Genomic DNA, 20,449 nt, shown 5'->3' on the forward strand with positions numbered 1-20,449 from the left:
CAAGATCAAATGGAAAATGACAACAGATGAGGCAAAATCAGCAGAATCTCATATGCCAGGGTAAAGAGCCTAGGCTTATTCTAGAGGCAAATGGGAAACACTGAAGGATGGTAAGCAGAAATATGAAATGATCTAATTTGCTGCTTAGAATAATCATTCTGGTAACAGTGAAGAAAATGGATTGGGAGAGGAAATGGCAAAGGTGTAAGTTCACTTTTGACTTTACAAACTCGCAAATAGTACTTGGCAAATAGCGGGCACTTAATATTTGTTGAGTGAAAAAACAAAAAGTTGTTATATGAATCAAAAAAAGTTGATAAGTCTGAAGAAAAACCACACAGATATAGAGCCTATTTTTTTTGTTGCTACTGCTTGATTCATCTACTGGCTTGTTTGGTATTTTACCATAAGATTTTCATGAACAAATCAGTAAGTAAAATAACTGAATTAAAAAAACAGTCAAAGGATTTGAATAGCAGGCTCACAAAAGAGGAAGTCTGAAGGGTAACTAGATATATGAAAACATGCTCAATTTCACTAGCAACAACTAGATCATTTAAATCCCATGAGATGGAAGATATTTAAGAGTTTGCACAAAACCCAGTCTTCACCAGAATGTTGAATTGTTGGAATTCTCACATGCTGCTGGTGAGAGTGTAAGTTGGTGAAATCATTATGGAAGGTGGTTTGGCGGTCATTAGTCATTAAGTTAGAAGATGCACATCTCTTTTGACTCAGCATTTCCACTTAGATATAAACCCTAGAGAAACGCTCATACCTGTACAGAGACATGTTCAACAATGTTGATCACAGCATTGTTGATTAAACAAAAAACTTTGAAATAACATAAATGTCTATCTGCAGGAGAATGGATAAGTTGTGATATATTTGTACACCACATACTATTCAGCAGTAAAAATGAACAAATTAGAGCTATATAAATAAAACATGAAAAAAGTTTACAAAGTGATATATATATATAGCATTATGTTACATATGTAAAAGTTAATTATGCAAAATAATATTACATATATGTAATAATAGATCAAAATTCCAAATTTAAGAGGCTAGTTATCTCTGAGAAGGGAAAGCAGGAGGGAAATGGGATTAGGAGAGGTTACACAGGAAGCTTCACCGTTTCTTTAAAAGAAAAAAAAAGGTCATAAATAGATATAGAAAAATAAAAATTTTATAAAGCTAGATAATGGTCAAAAAATTATTTGTTATTTTTGTTTTTATATATTTGAAGTGTTTTCAGTGAAAAATCCTTTGAGCTTAGAGAATTCCAGAATTATCCTTATTCTCAAAGTAAAATATTTTCCTAGCATCTAAATAATTTTAAGAGTTTTTTATTTTGCAGATTTGACTGATGAATTAGCTCAGAAGTTATTTGATGTTTCAGAAGTAATTTCAGCAGCAATGGTTCATTCGTTGCCTACAGCAGTTCCAGAATCTCCTAGAATTCATCCTACAAGAACACCCAAAACACCTCGCACACCAAGGTTACAAGATCCTAACAAAACACCAAGATTTTATCCTGTTGTTAAAGAACCAAAAGCCATTGATGTAAAGGTAAACAAAACAACCAGGAATATAAGGCTTGCATTTTGTATCCTTTAACATTACAGAATGAGACGTTTTAATTTCTATCACATTAAAAAATGTGTGTTATAACTTGTAATATTTCACTTAAAAATCATACTTTACCATAGTGATATATTCTCAGGTTTAGAAATTTTTTGGTTGGGCATGGTGGTTCATGCCTGTAATCCAACACTTTGGGAGACCAAGGCAGGTGGATCGCTTGTGCCCAGGAGTTGGAGACTAGCCTGGGCAATGCGGTGGGACCCCATCTCTAAAAAAATACAAAAATTAGATGGGCGTGGTGGCATGTGCCTGTACTCCCAGCTACTTGGGAGTCTGAGGTGGCAGGATTGCTTGAGCCTGTAGGGATCAGGGCTGCAGTGAGCCATGATCATGCCATTGCACTCCAGCCTTGGCAACAGAGTAAGACCCCATTTAAAAATAAACAAACAAACAAAAACCTTTTTTACAATTGGATAGTGTAATTAAAGACGAACAGAAAGTATAATGAAGAATCACACTAAGCTGCACTTCATTTCATCTTTGTGTCACAAACCTACCAAAGGACTTCATTTATTAAGTTTTGTAACTTGTGTGTGAGATTTTTGAGTTTTGTGACTTCATATGATTTCACAATGTGTTATCTACAGTATGAAAATGTTTGAGTTCATTTATAGTCAGAGGGTTTTAATTTACTTGTGAAGTTCACACTATTGAAACTAATCGCAATGCTTGACTTTATTTTCTTTAGAGTCCAAGAAAGAGAAAAACAAGGCATAGCACAAATCCCCCTCTAGAGTGTCATGTTGGTTGGGTAATGGATTCCAGAGACCATGGGCCAACAACATCCTCTGTCAGGTACTATATTTCTCAAACATTACTTTTTTGTTTGTGATTTGAAGTTTTTTGAAAACAGTTACTAATTAGATATTTCAAAATATTTAAAAATTAATATGTTAGCAAATTATAGAACAATGAAAATGGTACAAAGAAGCCAAAGAAGAGATAAGTTTTATAAGTGTGTTAAGGAAATAATCCAGTTAGACGGTTTTTTTTTCCCATTTAAATTATTTTTCACAAATGTGAACTCTTAGATTTATAAACTATGTAGGTCTATGAAAGTTATCTTTGGAAAGATCCCAGAGTCTTGGTGGCATTTAATAGGTTCTTAGTAGATATTTATTGAGGGCATTAATGTGCTAAACAAACTACTAAAACTGTATAAATAATATGGAAACAAAGCATTATTATTTTGCTTTTTTCCCTCTTTTTTGGGAAATCATTTAGATTAGCTGATTATTAGCAGGAATTTTTTTTATAAGAAGAAAATTAATTAAAAAAAAAGAAGTCTAGAGCAAATCTTTTAGAGTGCCAGTGATATGCAAAGCACTATGGTATGTTTTATCCTTCAGAGGGGTTGCAGAGGTGATTTATTGCTCATTGCTTTGTGATTCTTTCTTTTAAATAAAAATAAAGACAGAATCTTGCTCTGTTACCTAGGATGGTCTCAAACTTCTGGCCTCAAGCAATCCTCCTACCTCAGCCTTGTAAAGGGCTGAGATTACAGGCATGAGCCACCTCACCCAGCCTGTGTTTCTTAAAAACCATTTTGTGTTTATAGTAGATATTTTCAGAATAATTAACTGATAGTTTTTCCATTTGAAAACTTTGGGAAAATAGGTTTTTGACTGGTTACTAGAAAAGAAGGATTAGTTAGTTTCATGAAAAGAAATGCTAGGGAGTTTATCATGCTCTCAAAACCTTGAAATCTGTCTTTTTAATGATACACATTTGATTATTTTACGTTGTTCTTACTAGCTATATTGTCTCTAAAAGATAAAAAGTGTGTATGTTCTTCTGCACACCTGTGGTATACTAATAGTTATTTTGGGGTTATAAGTGATTTTTCAGTTTTTTTCCCCCAGAGTATTTCTTTTTATTGGAGCAGTATATGTAGAGATCAACAACAATGGAAAATGTTTAATTTACCTAATGAAGGACATCTTGTCTTTGTTGCTTCCAAGTTTTGGGATTTATGAATAAAGCTGCTATAAACATCTATGTAAAGGTTTTAGTGTGGATATATTTTAAAATCCCTTAGATAAATACTAAGGAGCATGATTGCTGGATTGTATAATAAGAATATATTTAGTTTTGTAAGAAACTGCCAAACTGTTTTCCAAAGTGGCCCTATCATTTTGCATTCTCACCAGTAATGTTTCTTTTTAACTTTGGTAATGTCTTGTTTTGAAGTCAGCCTTGTCTGATATTTATATAATTATGCCAGCTTTCTTTAGATGAGTGTTTGCCAGTGTATCTTTTTCTACCTTTTTACTTTTAAGCAATCTCTTTGTTTTAAAGTGGGTTTCATGTAGGCAGCATGTATTTGGGGTCTTTCTTTGCTTTTTATAGCCCAGTCTGATAATGTGTTGTTTAATCAGAATGTTTAGACCATCCACATTCAGTGTAGTTATTGATGTGGTTGGATTTAAATCTATCATTTATTTTTCTCATCTATTCTTTTTTTTTTTTTGAGACTGAGTCTCACTCTGTCTCCCATTCTGGAGTGCAATGGTGTGATCTTGGCTCACTTCAGCCTCCAGCTCCCAGGTTCAGGTGATTCTCCTTCCTCAGCCTCCTGAGTAGCTGGGATTACAGGTGCCTGGCACCACGCCCAGCTAATTTTTGTATTTTTAGTAGAGATGGGGTTTCACCAGGTTGGCCAGGTTGGTCTCGAACTCCTGACCTCAGGTGATCCACCTGTCTTGGCCTCCCAAAGTGCTGGGATTACAGGCATGAGCCACTGCGCCCAGCTGTCTCATCTATTCTTCATTCTTTTTTCTCTTTTTTTGCTTTCTTTTGGATTGAGTTTTTATAATGATCCTATTTTATCTCTGCTATTGACTTATTAGTTATGTCTCTTTTTTATTTTTTACTAATCCTCTAGGATTTACAGGTATACTTTGTTTTGTTGTGCTTCATAGATACTGTGTTTTTCACAAATTGAAGGTTTGTGGCACCCCTGTGTTGAGCAAGTTTATCAATGCCTTTTATCTAACAGATGTACTCACTTCATGTCTCTGTGTCACCTTTTGGTAATTCTTGCAGTATTTCAAACTTTATTATTATCATGATGTCCTTTTTTTTTTTTGAGACGGAGTCTCACTCTGTCACCCAGGCTGGAGTGCAGGGGTGCAATCTCAGCTACTGCAAGCTCCGCCTCCTTGGTTCATGCCATTCTCCTACCTCAGCCTCCCGAGTAGCTGGGATTACAGGTGCCCGCCACCACACCTGACTAATTTTTTTTTTGTATTTTTTTAGTAGAGATGGGGTTTCACCGTGTTAGCCAGGATGGTCTCAATCTCCTGATCTCATGATCTGCCCGCCTCGGCCTCCCAAAGTGCTGGGATTACAGGCATGAGCCACTGAGCCCGGCCTTTTTTTTTTTTTTTTTTTTTTTTTTGAGACAGAGTCTCACTCTGTTGCACAGGCTGGAGTTCTGTGGCACAATCATGGCCCACTGCATCTGTAACCTCCCAGACTCAAGTGATCCTCCCACTTCAGCCTCCTGAGTAGCTGGAACTACAGTTGCATGCCATCATATCCAGCTAATTTTTTTATTTTTTATAGAGATGGGGTCTCACTCTGCTGTCTGGGCTGGTCTTGAACTCCTGGACTCGAGCAATTCTCCTATCTCGGCCTTCCAAAGTGCTGTGATTACAGACATGAACCACCATGCCCAGCTACTATTTTGTATTTTATGGTGATCTGTGATTGGTGATCTTCGATGTTAACTATTGTAATTGTTTTGGTACACCATGAACCACGCCAAGATAAGACAGTGAACTTAATAAATATTATATGTTTTCTGGCTGCTCCACTTACTGGCCATTTCTCCATCTCTCCCCCTCTTCTTGGGTGTCCCTGTACCCTGAGAGACAAAAATGTTGAAATTAGACCAACTAATAACCCTACAGTGGCCTCTAATTGTTCAAGTGAAATTAAGAGTCAAAATTCTTCAAAATTAGGAATGCCATCATTAATGAGGAAAGCATGTTGAAAGCCCCAAGGCAGGCTGAAAACTAGATCTCTTGTGTCAGACAGCCAAAATATGAAGGCAAGGTTTTTGAGGGAATTTATTTTTTATTTATTTATTTTTTTAATTTTCTATTTTTATTAATTTTTTTTGCATACAAAAACAATAAACATTTTCTAAAAATACATACAAACAAAAAGATGCGTATCAAACATATTAGGAAGGTTGCACATGGGAAGTCGGGGAATAGAAATGGGGGTGGGAGTTAAAATAAATGAGAGAGGGACTTTATATGGATCAGTGATAATAACTCAATCCTCTATTTGACAAAGAAGAGGGAGAAGGAAGAGGAAGAAAAAGAAAGTGGGATAAAGGATCAGAAAGGGAGGAAAATAGAAAAAATTAGAGTATGACTCCAGGGTAGACCTGTTTTGTTGTCATTGAGTTGGTTGGTTGGTTTGTCTGTTGTATTCTTCATGTTTCGCCAAGTTGGCCAGACTGGTCTCGAACTCCTAGCCCGAAGTGATCAACCCGCCTCGGCCCCCAGAGTGCCGGGACCACAGGCGTGAGCCACCACGTCCAGCCCCCACATTGCTTCTGGCCTCCGTGGTAGACCTCCCAGACGGAGCGGCCAGGCAGAGGAGCTCCTCACTTCTACCCAGACACGAGGCGGCTGGGCAGAGGGGCTTCTCACTTCCCAGACGGGGCGGCCAGGCAGAGACGCTCCTCACTTCTTCCCAGACGATAGGTGGCCGGGCAGAGGCACTCCTCACTTCCCAGACGATGGGTGGTCGGGCAGAGGCGCTCCCCACTTCCCAGACGATGGGTGGCCGGGCAGAGGCGCTCCTCACTTCCCAGACGATGGGCGGCCGGGCAGAGGCGCTCCTCACCTCCCAGACGATGGGTGGCCGGGCAGAGGCACTCCTCACTTCCCAGATGGGGCAGCCGGGCAGAGGCACTCCTCACTTTCCAGACGATGGGTGGCCGGGCAGAGGCGCTCCTCACCTCCCAGACGATGGGTGGCCGGGCAGAGGCGCTCCTCACCTCCCAGACGATGGGTGGCCGGGCAGAGGCGCTCCTCACCTCCCAGACGATGGGTGGCCGGGCAGAGGCGCTCCTCACCTCCCAGACGGGGCGGCCGGGCAGAGGCGCTCCTCACTTCTTCCCGGACGGGGCGGCCGGGCAGAGGCGCTCCTCACTTCTTCCCGACGGGGCGGCCGGGCAGAGGCGCTCCTCACTTCTTCCCGGACGGGGCGGCCGGGCAGAGGCGCTCCTCACTTCTTCCCGGACGGGGCGGCCGGGCAGAGGCGCTCCTCACTTCTTCCCGGACAGGGCGGCCGGGCAGAGGCGCTCCTCACTTCCCATTGAGGGAATTTAAAAGTGCTACTCCAGTGAATACACAAATGATAAGAAAGTGAAACAGTTTTATTGATGATAGGGATAGAGTTTGAGTGGTCTGGATAAAAGATCAAACCACCCCCAATATTCCCTTAAGCCAAAGCATAATCCAGAGCAAGGCCCTGACTCTCTTCAATTCTCTGAAGACTGAAAGAGGCGAGGAAAGTGCAGAAGAAAAGTTGGAAGCTAGCAGAAGTTGGTTAATCAGGTTTAAGAACTGTCTCCATAATATAAAAGTGCAAGGTGAAGGAGCAAGTGCTGATGGGGAAGGTGCAGCAAGTTTTAAGGAAGATCTAGCTAAGATAATCAATAAAAGTGGCTACATTTCTGCAGGTCTACATCTGAAAAAAAAGTGTGGCTACCTTAAACAATAGATTTTCAGTGTAGACAAAACAGCCTTCTATTGGGAGAAGCCATCTAGGACTTTCATAGTTAGGAAGGAGCAGTCAATGTTTGGCTTCAGAGCTTCAAGGGACAGGGCTGACTCTCTTGTTAGGAGCTAAATGCAGGTGGTGACTTCAAGTTGAAGGCAATGCCAGGGCTCTTTTGAATTATGCTAAATCTACTAATCTGCTTATGCTCTATAAATAGAACAACAAAGTCTATGTGACAGCACATCTACTTACAGTGTGGGTTACTACAAATTTTAAGCTCACTATTAAGACCTACTGTTTAGAAAAAAAGATTCCTTTCAAGATATTACTGCTCATTGACAGTGTACGTCATCACCCAAGAACTCCGATGAATATATACAAGGAGATTAATGTTTTTTTCATACCTGCTAACACGTTTATTCTGCAGTCCATGGATCCCAAGGAGTCATTTTAACTTTCTAGTCTTATTATTTAGAATATTCATATATAGTCTATTCATAAGGCTATAGCTGCCACAGCTAGTCATTCCTCTGTTGGACCTGAGCAAAGTAAATTGAAAATATTCTGGAGAGTATTCACCATTCTACATGCCATTAAGAACATTGTTGATTCATAGGAAGAGGTCAAAATACCAACATTAACAGGATTTTGGAAGAAGTTGATTCCTACCCTCATGGATGACTTTGAGAGGCTCAGACTTCAATGGAGGATTTAACTACAGATGTGGTGCAAATAGCAAGAGAAGTAGAATTAGAAGTGGAGCCTGAAGATGTGACTGAATTGCTGCAATCTCACGATAAAACTTGAAAGGATGAGGAATTGCTTCTTATGGATGAGCACAGAGAGTAGTTTCTTGAGATAGAATCTACTCCTGGTGAAGATTCTATGAACATTGTTGAAATGACAACAACAGATTTAGAATATTATATAAAGCAGTGGCAGGGTTTGAGAGGGCTGACTCCAATTTTGAAAGGAGTTCTACTGTGGGTAAAATGCTATCAGGACAGCATCCATGCTACAGAGAAATCTTTTGGGAACAGAAGAGTCAATCAATGTAGCAAATTTCATTGTTGTCTTATTTTAAGAAATTGCCACAGCCACTCCAACCATCAGCAACCACCACTCTGATCAGTCAGCAGCCATCAGCATGGAGGCAAACCCTCCACCAGCAAAAAGACTATGACTTGCTGAAGGCTCATATGACCATTAGCATTTTTAGCAACACAGTTTTTAAAAAAATTGATACATAATAGTTGTACATATTTTGGGGGTTCATGTGATATTTTGATACATGCATACAATGTGTAATGATCAAATCAGGGTAATGGGGATATCAGTCACCTCAAACATTTTTCTTTACTCTGTTCTATTTTTTTCCTTTTTTTTTTTTTGAGACAGAGTCTCGCTCTTTCACCCAGGCTGGAGTGCAGTGGCGCGATCTCGGCTCACTGCAGGCTCCGCCCCCCAGGGTTCACGCCATTCTCCTGTCTCAGCCTCCCGTGTAGCTGGGACTACCGGCACCCGCCACCTCGCCCGGCTAATTTTTTTTTTTTTTTTTTGTATTTTTAGTAGAGACGGGGTTTCACCGTGTTAGCCAGGATGGTCTCGATCTCCTGACCTCGTGATCTTCCCGCCTTGGCCTCCCAAAGTGCTGGGATTACAGGCATGAGCCACTGCGCCCGGCCTCCTTTTCTTTTTAAGATCTTTTTGCATACCAATCTTCTACCTATTTTGTACTATACAATATGTTACTGTTAAGTATGGTTACTCTATTGTACTATAAAACACTAGGTCTCATTTCTGGTATTAACTGTATTTTTGTACCTGTTAAATAACTTCTTTTCACCCCCCTTTCCCCCTACCCATTCTAGTCCCTAGTAAGCACTAATCAACTCTCTATCTGTATGAGATCTACTTTTTTACCTCCCACATATTAGTGAGAACATGTGGTACTTACCTTTCTGTGCCTGGCTTATTTCATATACTATAATGACTTCCAGTTCTATCTATGTTGCTACAAATGACAGAATTCTTTTTTATGGCTGAATAGTATTCCATTGTGTATGTATGTTTATGTATGTGCATATGTATGTATGTGCATATATTTACACATATATACATATATACACATATACATACACATATATATATACCCATATATATAATTTTCTTCATTCATCCATTGATAGACATTTAGGTTGATTACATATCTTGGCTATAGTGAATAGTGCTGCAATAAACGTGGAAGTGCAGCTGTCTCTTCGACATACTGATTTCCTCTATTTTGGATATATACCCAGCAGTGAGATTGCTGCGTCGTATGGTAGTACTGTTTTGGTTTTTTAAGGAACTTCTATTCTGTTTTCTGTAGTGGCTGTACTAATTTACATTCCCACCAATGGTGTGTGAAGCATTCTCCTTTCTCTGCATCCTTGCAACATCCATTAATTTTTGTTTTCTTGATAAAAGCCATTTTAACTGGGGTGAGATGCTTTATCATTGTAGTTTTGATTTTTATCTTCTTGACAATTAGTAATGTTGAGCATTTTAAAATATACCTGTTGTCCAGTTGATGTCTTCTTTGGAGAAATGTCTATTAGATCTTTTGTCAATTTTAAAATGGGATTATTTGTGTTTTTCTTTTTTTCTACTGAGTTGTTTGAGTTCCTTGTATATTCTAGTTATTAGTCCTTTTTTGGATGGATAGTTTGCAAATATTTTCTCCTATTCTATAGGTTGTCTCTTCACTTTGTTGATTCCTTCATTTGCTGTGCAGAAACTTTTTTGCTTGATATAATCTCATTAGTCTATTTTTGCTTTTGTTGCTTGTGCTTTTAGCGTCTTACACAAAACATCTTTGCCTAGACCAATGGCCTAGAGTGTTTCCCCAATATTTTCTTCTAGTAATTTCATAGCTTTGGGTCCTAGTTTAAGTCTTTAGTCCATTTTGATTGGCTTTTTGTAGAGAGAGGTCTAGCTTCATACTTTTGCATTATGGTTATCTAGTTTTCTTAGCACCACTTATTGAAGTGACTGTCCTTTCTTCAATGTATGTTCTTGGTACCTTTGTCAAAAATGAATTCGCTGATAACATGTAGATTTTTTTCTAAATTTTCTATTCTGTTCCATTGGTCTATGTGTCTGCTTTTACACGAGTACCATGCTACCTTGGTACCATGGCTTTGTATTATATTTTGAAGTTGGGTAGTGTGATGCCTCCAGCTTTATTCTTTTTGCCCAGAATTAGTTTGATTTTTCACGGCCTTTTGTGGTTCTGTATACATTTTAGGATAGTTTTTTCTATTTCTGTGAAGAATGTCATAGGTATTTTGATAGGGATGGAATTAAATCTGTAGAAGTTGTTGTGTAATATTGACATTTTAACCATATTAATTTTTCCAATCCATGAGCATGCGCTATCATTCCCTTTTTTTCGTGTGACCTCTTTAATTTCTTTCATCTGTGTTTTTTAGTTTTCTTTGTAGAGATCTTTCACTTTGGTTACACTTATACCTAGATACTTTATATATTTTTGTAGCTGTCTTGATTTCTTTTTCATTGTGTTTGCTATTGGCATATATAAATGCTACTGTTTTTTTGTATATTGATTTTGTATTGTGCAACTTTACTGAATTGACCCAGATTTTTGGTGGAGTCTTTAGATTTTTCTAAATATAATATCAGATCATCTGCAGGCAAGGATAATTTGACTTCTTCTGTGGATGCTCTTTCTCTTGCCTAATTGCTCTTGCTAGGACTTACAGTACTATGTTCAATTAAAGTGGTAAAGTGGACAACCTTGTCTTATTCCAGATGTTAGAGGAAAGGCCAAGTGCTCATATGTCTAAGACAATGAGAAAAACACCTTGAAGGCATTTTAGAGACCTCCCGCCACAGGACCAGAGGCCTAGGAGGACAGAATGGGGCCCTGCACAACTTCAGGAAACTGCTCCCGGCATTCCAGCTGCTCCAGCTGTAGCATGGCTAAAAGGGGCCCAGATACAGCTTGGGGCTGCTGCTTCAGAGGGTACAAACCATAAACCTTGGCAGCTTCCATGTGGTATTAAGCCTGCAGGTGGTGCACAGAATGCAAGAGTTGAGGCTTGGGAGCCTCTGCCTATATTTCAGAGGATGTATGGAAAATCCTGGATGTCTAGACTAAAGCCTGCTTAGGGGCAGAGCCCTCATGGAGAACCTCTACAAGGACAGTGCAGAGAGGAAATGTGGGGTTGGATCCCTCATACAGACTCCCCACTGGGGCACTGCCTAGTGAAGCTTTGAGAAGAGGGCCACTGTCCTCCAGACCCCAGAATGGTAGATCCACTAGTAGCCTGCCCCCTCAGCCTTGAAAAGCCACAGGCACTCACTGCCAGCCCTTAAGAGCAGCCATGTGAGCTAAACCCTGGAAAGCCATAGGCATGGAGCTGCCCAAGACTTTGTGAGCCCACCCCTTGCACCAGCATACCCTGGATGTAACATATGGAGTCAAAGGAGATTATTTTGGAACTTTAAGATTTAGTGATTGCCCTTCTGGACTTTGGACTTGCATGCAGCCTGTTTCCCCTTTCTTTTGGGCTATTTCTTCCTTTTGTGTATTTACCCAAGGCCTATACCTCCATTGTATCTTGGAAGTAACTACCTTGTTTTTGATTTTACAGGCTCATAGGTGGAAGGGACTAGCCTTGTCTCAAATGAGACTTTGGACTTCTGAGTTAATGCTAGAATGAGTTAAGACTTCGGAGGATTGTTGGGAAGACATGACTAGATTTTGCAATGTGAGGATGAGATGAGATTTGGCAGGGGCCAGGGTGGAATTATATGGTTTGGGTCTGTGTCCCCACCCAAATCTCATGTTCAATTGTAATCCCCAGTATTGGAGGTGGGGCCTGGTGGGAGGTGATTGGATCATTGGGGCAGTTTCTCATGGTTTAACTCTATCTGCCTTGGAGTTGTCATTGTGATAGTGAGTTGTGAGATCTGGTTGTTTAAAAGTGTGTGGCACCTCCACTGTCTCTCTTCCTCCTGCTCCAGCTATGTGAAGTGCTGTTCCTCTTGCCTTCCACCATGATTGTAAGTTTTGCTAAGGCCTCCCTAGAAGCTGAGCCAGCATCATGCTATACTGCCTACAGAACCATGAGCCAATTAAACCTCTTTCCTCTATAATTTACCCAGTCTCGGGTATTTTTTTTTTTTTGAGGCAGAGTTTCGCTCTTGTTGCCCAGGCTCAAGTGCAGTGGCGTGATTTCAGCTCACTGCAACCTCCTCCTCCCGGGTTCAAGTGATTCTCCTGCTTCAGTCTCCTGAGTAGCTGGGATTACAGGCATGCACCACCACGCCTGGGTAATTTTTGTATTTTTAGTAGAGACGGGGTTTCTCCATGTTGGTTAGGCTGGTCTCGAACTCCCGACGTCAGGTGATCCGCCCACCTTGGTCTCCTAAAGTGCTGGGATTACAGGCATGAGCCACCGCGCCTGGCCGGGTATTTCTTTATAGTAATGTGAGAATAGCCTAATACATCTAGCTGAAGGTTTGTTGATTTTGTTTATCTTTTCAAAAAGCCAACTTTTCATTTCATTGATTTTTTTGTACTTGTTTTAGCCTCAATTTTATTTATTTCTGCTTTGATCTTTATTGTTTCTTTCTACTAATTTAGGGTTTGATTTGTTCTTTTCTAGTTCTTTTAAGTGCATCATTAGGTTGCATATTTGAAACCTACTTTTTTGATGTAGGCATTTATTGCTATAAACTTCTCTCTTAGTACTGCTATGCTGTATCTCATAGGTTTTGGAAAGTTACGTTTCCATTTGCATTTGTTTGAAGACATTTTGAAGTTTTCTTCTTAATTTCTTTATTAATCTGTTGATCATTCAGGAGCATGTTGTTTAATTTCCACATTTGTGTAGTTTCCAAAATTCTTCATGTTATTGATTTCTATTTTTATTCTGTTGTAGCCAGAAAAGATACTTGATATGATTTTGACTTTTTTAAATTTGTTGAGACATGTTTTGTAGCCTAACATATGTTTTATCCTGGAGAATATTCCATGTGCTAATGAGAAGAATGTGTATTCTGCAGTACTAGGTGAAATGTTCTATAAATGTCACTAGGTCCAGTTGGTCTAGGTGTAGTTTAACTTCATTGTATCTTTGTTGATTTTCTGTCTGGATGATCTGTCCATTATTGAGAGATGGGTGTTGAAGTTCCCTGCTATTATTTGTATTATAGTTCATCTCTCCTCTAGATTTATTAATGTTTACTTAATATATCTGGGTGCTCCAGAATTGGGTGCATATATTTATAAATTGTTACAGCCTCTTGCTGAATTGACCCCTTCCTTTATCATCATACAGTGACCTTCTTTGTCCTTTTTTGTTTTGTTTTGTTTTGTTTTGTTTTGTTTTACAGACTTTCACTTGTTCTATTTTGTTTGATACAAGTATGGCTACTTTTTTTTTTTTTTTGCTTCCGTTTGCATGGAATGTCTTTTTCCATTCTTCACTTTCAGACTATGTGTGTCTTTATAGGTGATGTGAGTTTCTTGTAGGCAATATATTGTTGGATCTTGTTTCTAAAAGTTTTTAAAAATTCACTCAGCCATGCTTATATCTTTTGATTGGAGAATTTAGTTCATTTACATTCAGTATTATTATTGATAGATAAGGACTTACTACGCAGTATTTCATTACTTGGTTTCTGGTTGTTTTGTAACTCCTCCCTTACTTCCTTCTTACTGCCTTTGTTTGTGATTAAGTGGTTTTTCTCTGTGAGTATGTTTTAATTCATTGCTTTTTATTTTTAGCGTATCTATTATAAGTCTTTGCTTTGTGGTTACCATGAGGCTTACCAAAGCCATAGCTATATTATTTTAAACATATGACAATTTAACTTTGATCACAAAGAAAAGGAAAGAATCAAGGGAAAAACTAAAAAACTCTACACTTTAACTCCATCCGCCCACATTTTGACATTTTGTTGTCTTAATTTACATCTATTTATCTTCCCTATCTCTTAACAGGTTGCTGTTAATATTTTCAGTAGATTTGTCTTTTAGTCTTCATATTAGAGCTATGAATGGATTACATGTAACAATTACTGCGTTAGAGCATTCTGAATTTGTCTACTTTTACCAGTGAGTTTTATACCTTCAAACATTTTTGGTTTTGCACATCAAAGTTTGTTTTCTTTCAAATCAAAGAACTCCCTTTAGCATTTCTCGAAAGATGGGTCTAGTAGTGATGAATTCCTTTAGCTTTTGTCTAGGAAAGACTTTATATCTCTTTCCTGTTTGAAGGAAAACTTTGCTGAGTACAGCATAGTTGGTTGGCAGGTTTTGTTTTTGTTTCCTTTTATCCTGTAGCACTTTGAATGTGTCACTTGACTCCCTCATGGCCTGTTTGGTTTCTGCTGAAAAGTCTCTTGCCAAAAAAATCAGAGCTCTTTTATATGTTCTTTTATTTTTTTCTCTTGCTGTTTTAAGGATCTTCTCTTTGTCCTTGACATTTTCAGGTTTGATTATTATTTGCCTTGGGATACTCTTATTTGGATTGAATATTGATATGGTTTGGCTTTGTGTTCCCACCCGTCTCATCTCGAATTGTAATTCCCATAATCCCCATGTGTCAAGGGAGGGACCTGGTAGGAGGTGATTGGATCATGGGGGCAGTTATCCCATGCTGTTCTTGTGATAGTGAGTGAGTTCTCACAAGATCTGATGGTTTTATAAGTGTTTGATGGTTTCTCCTTCACACATACTCTCTCACCTGCCGCAATGTAAGGATGCCTGCTTCCCCTCCCACCATGATTGTAAGTTTCCTGAAGCCTCCCCAGCCATGTGGAACTGAGTCAATTAAACCACTTTCCCTCATAAATTACCCAGCCTCAGGTATTCTTTATAGCAGAGTGAAAATGGACTAATAAAAATATATTTGGTGATTTCTGACCTTCTGTACCTAGATATTTATATCTTTCTTTAGATTTGGAATGTTTTCTGTTATTTCTTTGAATAAGCTTACTACTCCTTGCTCTTAAGTCATCATTGAATGCCAGTGGCTCTTACATTTGTTCTTTTGAGATTATTCTTTATATCTTGCAGGTGTTCTTCATTCCGTTTTTTTTCTCCTCTGACTGCATTTTCCAATAGGCTGTATTTGAGCTCACTGATTGTTTCTTGTAATGTGAGAGCCTGTAATCCATTTTCAGAAAACGTATTTCTGAGTTCCAGGATTTTTTTTTAAATTTCAATCTCTTTGTGTTACATTTCTCTGATAAATTTCTGAATTGCTTCTCTGTGTTATCTTGGATTTTGCTGAGTGTCTGTAGAACTGTTATTTTGTTCTTGATCTGAGACCTCACGCATTGCTTTCTTCTTTAGGTTGGTCCCTGACTCTTTGCTTTGTCCATTTGGGGATGTCATAGTTCCGTGTTTGCTGTTGTTTCTTGTGGATGTACATCTGTGGCTTTGCTTTAAAAGATTTATTATTTATTCCAGTCTTTGCTGTCTTGCTTGTTTTGTCTTTCTAAGGTATGTTTGCTTAGAGATTCTTTGCAGCTGCCTGTGAGTCACCTTAATACTATTGTATATCACTGCCTCCTTTTGGGCACTAGATGGCGCCTTAAGCCCAAGTTTGCCTTGGCTCTCACAAACATTAGAGCACTGGCTATCAGATGGTGGGGGTGGCAAAGGGGATTACCCCAACTATGTGGTAAGGCTGGCAAACGGTTTGTACCCAGAAAACTCATGGATCATGCCTCCTACAGTGTGGTCCTGCTGAACAGCCACTCTGATATGGCATCTCTTTTGGCTGAAATAAAGAGGAGAATTTCAGGGCTAGGGTTTCTGTTCCTGCATCCCCTCTTTTTCTGTAGCTGCCTTCATGGTTTTTTTTTCTCCCTACTGGCCCTCATGATATTATACTTCTTATGGGTTGAGGCAGGAACAGTTTTCCTGCAAGGAAACCCAAGATGGTGGGAAAGCTGGCTGTCCTCCTCGATCTAACTTTTTCCAATGAAGAAGCTGAGTCTGGGAGGAATTTTTCATGCACAGGGCCTGGCAGATTGCGGAAAAGACATCATGCAAAGAGAAGGCTATTTCTCTTACTGTTTGCTTAGAGTTTTTCAGTTCTCTGTGGCTCACGGATAGTATCAGTCTCAGATTTGAGTTCTGGGATATTGCTGATGATAAACTTTGGGCTAGATATTTGTTTTTGACTTTCTGTGGGAGAGTGAAGCCAGATTGCTTCTACTCTGCCATTTTGGTGATATCATTGTCTCAATAAGGTATTTTTAAATTAAGGTATGTACTTTTAAGTTATAATGTTATTGCACACTTGGTAGAGTACAGTATAATGTAAATATAACTTTTATATTTACTGGGAAACCAAAATATTCATGTGACTTGCTTTTTTGCAATATGTGCTGTATTGTGGTGGTCTAGAATTCACCAGCAATATCTCTGAGACATGCCTGTATAATTCAGCTGTTCCTTGAATCATGATGTGGTTACATCCTGATAAACCCTTTGTAGCTTGAAAATATCATAAGTTGAAAATGCATTTAATACACCTAACCTACTGAACATCATGGCTCAGCCTAGCTTACCTTAAATGTGCTCAGAATACTTATATTAACCTATAGTTGGGCAAAATCTAACACAAAGCCTATTTTGTAATAAAATGTTGAATATCTTATGTAATTTATTGAATGCTGTACTGAAACTGAAGAACAGAATGGTTGTATGGTACTTGAACTATGGTTTTTACTGAATGCATATTGCTTTTGTACCATCATAAACCTGAAAAACCGTAAGTGAAACCGTCTTTTAAGTTGAGGGCCAGCTTTATACATTTTAACTTACCACAGTCTACTTTCAAATAATTTTATCCCACTTCATGTATAGTATAAGCACCTTACAACATTAAACTTTCATTGTTTCTCCCCATTTCTCTCTTTGTTTCTTTGTTTCTTTTTTTTTTTAAATTAGAGACAGAGTCTCGATCTTTCACCCAGGATGGAGTGCAGTGGCAAAATCTCAGGTTACTGCAGTCTCAAACTCCTGAACTTAAGCAGTCCTCCCACCTTAACCTCAAGTATTTGGGACTACAGGTGTGCACCACAATAGCTGGCTAATTTTTAAAAATATTTTTGTTGCGACAAGATCTTCCTATGTAATTCAGGCTGGTCTCGAACTCCTGGGCTCAAGCAATTCTCCTACCTTAGCCTCCCAAAGTGTTGGGATTACAGTTATGAGTCACGACACCCAGTCCCCCATTCTTTGTGCTATACTTTATTATTTTTCTTTAGACAGTTATGTGTACATGTATATACACATACATATATCTGCACATGTGCGTACACATATACACACATATAGTTTGAGTAGATAGTTTAGCACATTAAATCCTTCATATATATCTATTAAAAACTTTCTAAATGCCATTGAGAATCTGGGAGATTTCTTTAGTAGGTTCGTAATAGATATTTGCCTGTTATTAATACACCCACACACAAACACATACACACACGTATGAAGTATTTATCCTGCTCTGGTTCTCTGATGGTTTCAGATTTATGGCTTTTTAAATTGTTAGAATACTTTTTGACGCATCATAAATTTTTTTGCCCTGTTTTCTTTTTCTCCTTCTTCTGGGTTTCAAATTACATGTATGTTAGACCATTTGATAATACCCATAGCTGTTGGATGCTCTGATCTGCTTTTTCTCCTACTCCTTTTTTATTTTATTTTTTTATTTTTATTTATTTTTATTTTTTGAGACAGAGTTTTGCTCTTGTTGCCCAGGCTGGAGTGCAATGGAGCGATCTTGGCTCACTGCAACCCCTGCCTCCCTGGTTCAAACGATTCTTTTGCCTCAGCCTCCCGAGTAGCTGGGATTACAGGTGCAAGCCACCACACCCAGCTAATTTTTTGTATTTTTAGTAGAGACGGGGTTTCACCATGTTCGTCAAGTTAGTCTCGAATTCCTGACCTCAGGAGATCCGCCTGCCTTGGCCTCCCAAAGTGCTGAGATTACAGGCGTGAGCCACTGTGCTTGGCCTCCTACTCCTTTTAAATTGTATTTCACTTTGTATAATTTTGATTGACTTATATTCAGGTTTCCTGATTCTTTCCTTAGCTGTGTCTAGTGTGCTAATAAGTCCATCAAAGAAGTATTCATTTCTGATATTGTGTTTTGTATATTTTGCATTACTGTTTGACTATTTATTTATTTATTGAGACGGAGTTTCGCTCATGTCGCCCAGGCTGGAGTGCAATGGCACGGTCTCAGCTCACCGCAACCTCCACCTCCTGGGTTCAAGCGATTCTTCTGCCTCAGCCTCCTAAGTAGCTGGGATTACAGGTGCCCGCTACCACACCTGGCTAATTTTTGTATTTTAATAGAGACACGGTTTCACCGTGTTGGCCAGGCTAGCCTTAGACTCCTGACGTCAGGTGATCCACCCACCTCGGCCTCCGAAAATGCAAGGATTACAAGTGTGAGTCACTGGGCCTGGCCCCATTTGACTTTTTAAAAATAGTTTTCTTGGCCGGTTGTGGTGGCTCACGCCTGTAATCCCAGCACTGTGGGAGGCCGAGGCGGGCAGATCACGAGGTCAGGAGATTGAGACCATCCTGGCTAACATGGTGAAACCCCATCTCTACTAAAAATACACAAAAATTAGCCGGGCGTGGTGGTGGGTGCCTGTAGTCCCAGCTACTTGGGAGGCTCAGGCAGGAGAATGGCATGAACCCAGGAGGCGGAGCTTGCAGTGAGCCAAGATCTCGCCACTGCATTCCAGCCTGGGTGACAGAGCAAGACCCTGTCTCAAAAAAAAAAAAAAAAAAAAAATGTTTTCTTGGCTGGATGTGGTGGTGCTCACTGGTAATCCCAACTACTCAGGAGGCTGAGGCAGGAGAATCGTTTGAACCTAGGAGGCGGAAATTGCAGTGAGCTGGGATGGGGCCACTGCATTCCAACCCAGGCAACTGAGCAAGACTCCATCGCAAAAAAAAAAAAAGTTTTCTTTTTTTCTGCTGAAATTCTCCATCTCTTCATGAATGTTCATCTTTTACATTAGATCCCTCAACCTATTAATCATGGTTATTTTAAAGTTCATTTGTGATTATGCTAGTAGTGAGTTATCTGTAAGTCTGGTTGTATTTATTACATTGTCTCCTGAATTTTATTTTTTCTTTTTGTGTGTCTTATACATTTTGATTGAATTCTAGATTATTACTTCTAGACTTTTTTTTTTGTTTAAATCTTGCCAAATCCCAGTCTGAATAAATCCAGCTTTCTTTCTATTATATTTGCTCCTAGTCTACTGAATGTTGCTAAAGTAAGTCCTAGGCTTATTGATAGTAATATAGATTCATGTGCTGTAATTATAGTTAGAGCTTCGATGTTATCTGTATTTCTTTTACTAATCTAAGTATTCAATATTAATTTTATCTTCATTCTTTCCTTTTGATTGAGGAATTCTTTGTCTCTGCTTTCCTTTATCTCTCATTGTTCCATCTTTTGAAAACTGTTTTCAAATTTCTATTTGTTAGTCCTCATTTTGATCTACCTCTTTGCTTTCTTCTGGCTCCCTGTGATAAGTATGCCAGTAAGGTATATTTATTCATTGTGGAGAATTTATTTAATGATAGCTACCGCTTTTATATGCTTTCAATAAATGTTCCAGGCACTGTGCTCAACATTTTACATGCATTATTTGTTTCTCTATGTCTTCTTTAGACAATAAGTTCTTTAATATAAATAACTTCTCAGTACCTGTCATACTTTGCAGTCAATAAATAACTACATGAATGAAACTACCGATTCCATATAGAGACAGGGAATTTTATAGCTGTAAATGCCTACATTTAAAAAAGAAAAAAGATCCGAAATTGGCAACCTAGCTTTATACTTTAAGGAACTAGAAAAAGAAGAGCAAACTAAACTCAAAATAATAGAGAAAATCAAGGAAACTAAAAGTTGATTCTTTGAAGAGATCAACAAAATTGATGAAACTTTAGCTAGACTGACAAAGAAAGAGAGAAGATGCAAATAACTAGAAT

The 20,449-nt window shown here is 38.8% G+C and overlaps 1 protein-coding gene across 5 annotated transcripts in view; it reads left to right on the plus strand.

The window, feature by feature from the left end:
- LARP1B (La ribonucleoprotein 1B) overlaps positions 1–20,449 on the plus strand; it is a 151,073-nt gene that overhangs the window by 111,410 nt on the left and 19,214 nt on the right. For all 5 annotated transcript variants that reach the window (XR_008657243.2, XM_063637514.1, XM_055275853.2 and 2 more), the window contains 2 exons: positions 1,361–1,572; positions 2,336–2,442. Coding sequence is in view for 4 of the 5 variants with exons in the window: in XM_063637514.1 (XP_063493584.1) it covers positions 1,361–1,572; positions 2,336–2,442 (319 nt within the window). In the remaining variant the exon portion in view is untranslated. The remainder of the gene's footprint in view (positions 1–1,360; positions 1,573–2,335; positions 2,443–20,449) is intronic.

This window comes from Symphalangus syndactylus, chromosome 4 (assembly GCF_028878055.3).
Source record: "Symphalangus syndactylus isolate Jambi chromosome 4, NHGRI_mSymSyn1-v2.1_pri, whole genome shotgun sequence".
NCBI classification, from domain to species: Eukaryota; Metazoa; Chordata; class Mammalia; order Primates; family Hylobatidae; genus Symphalangus; species Symphalangus syndactylus.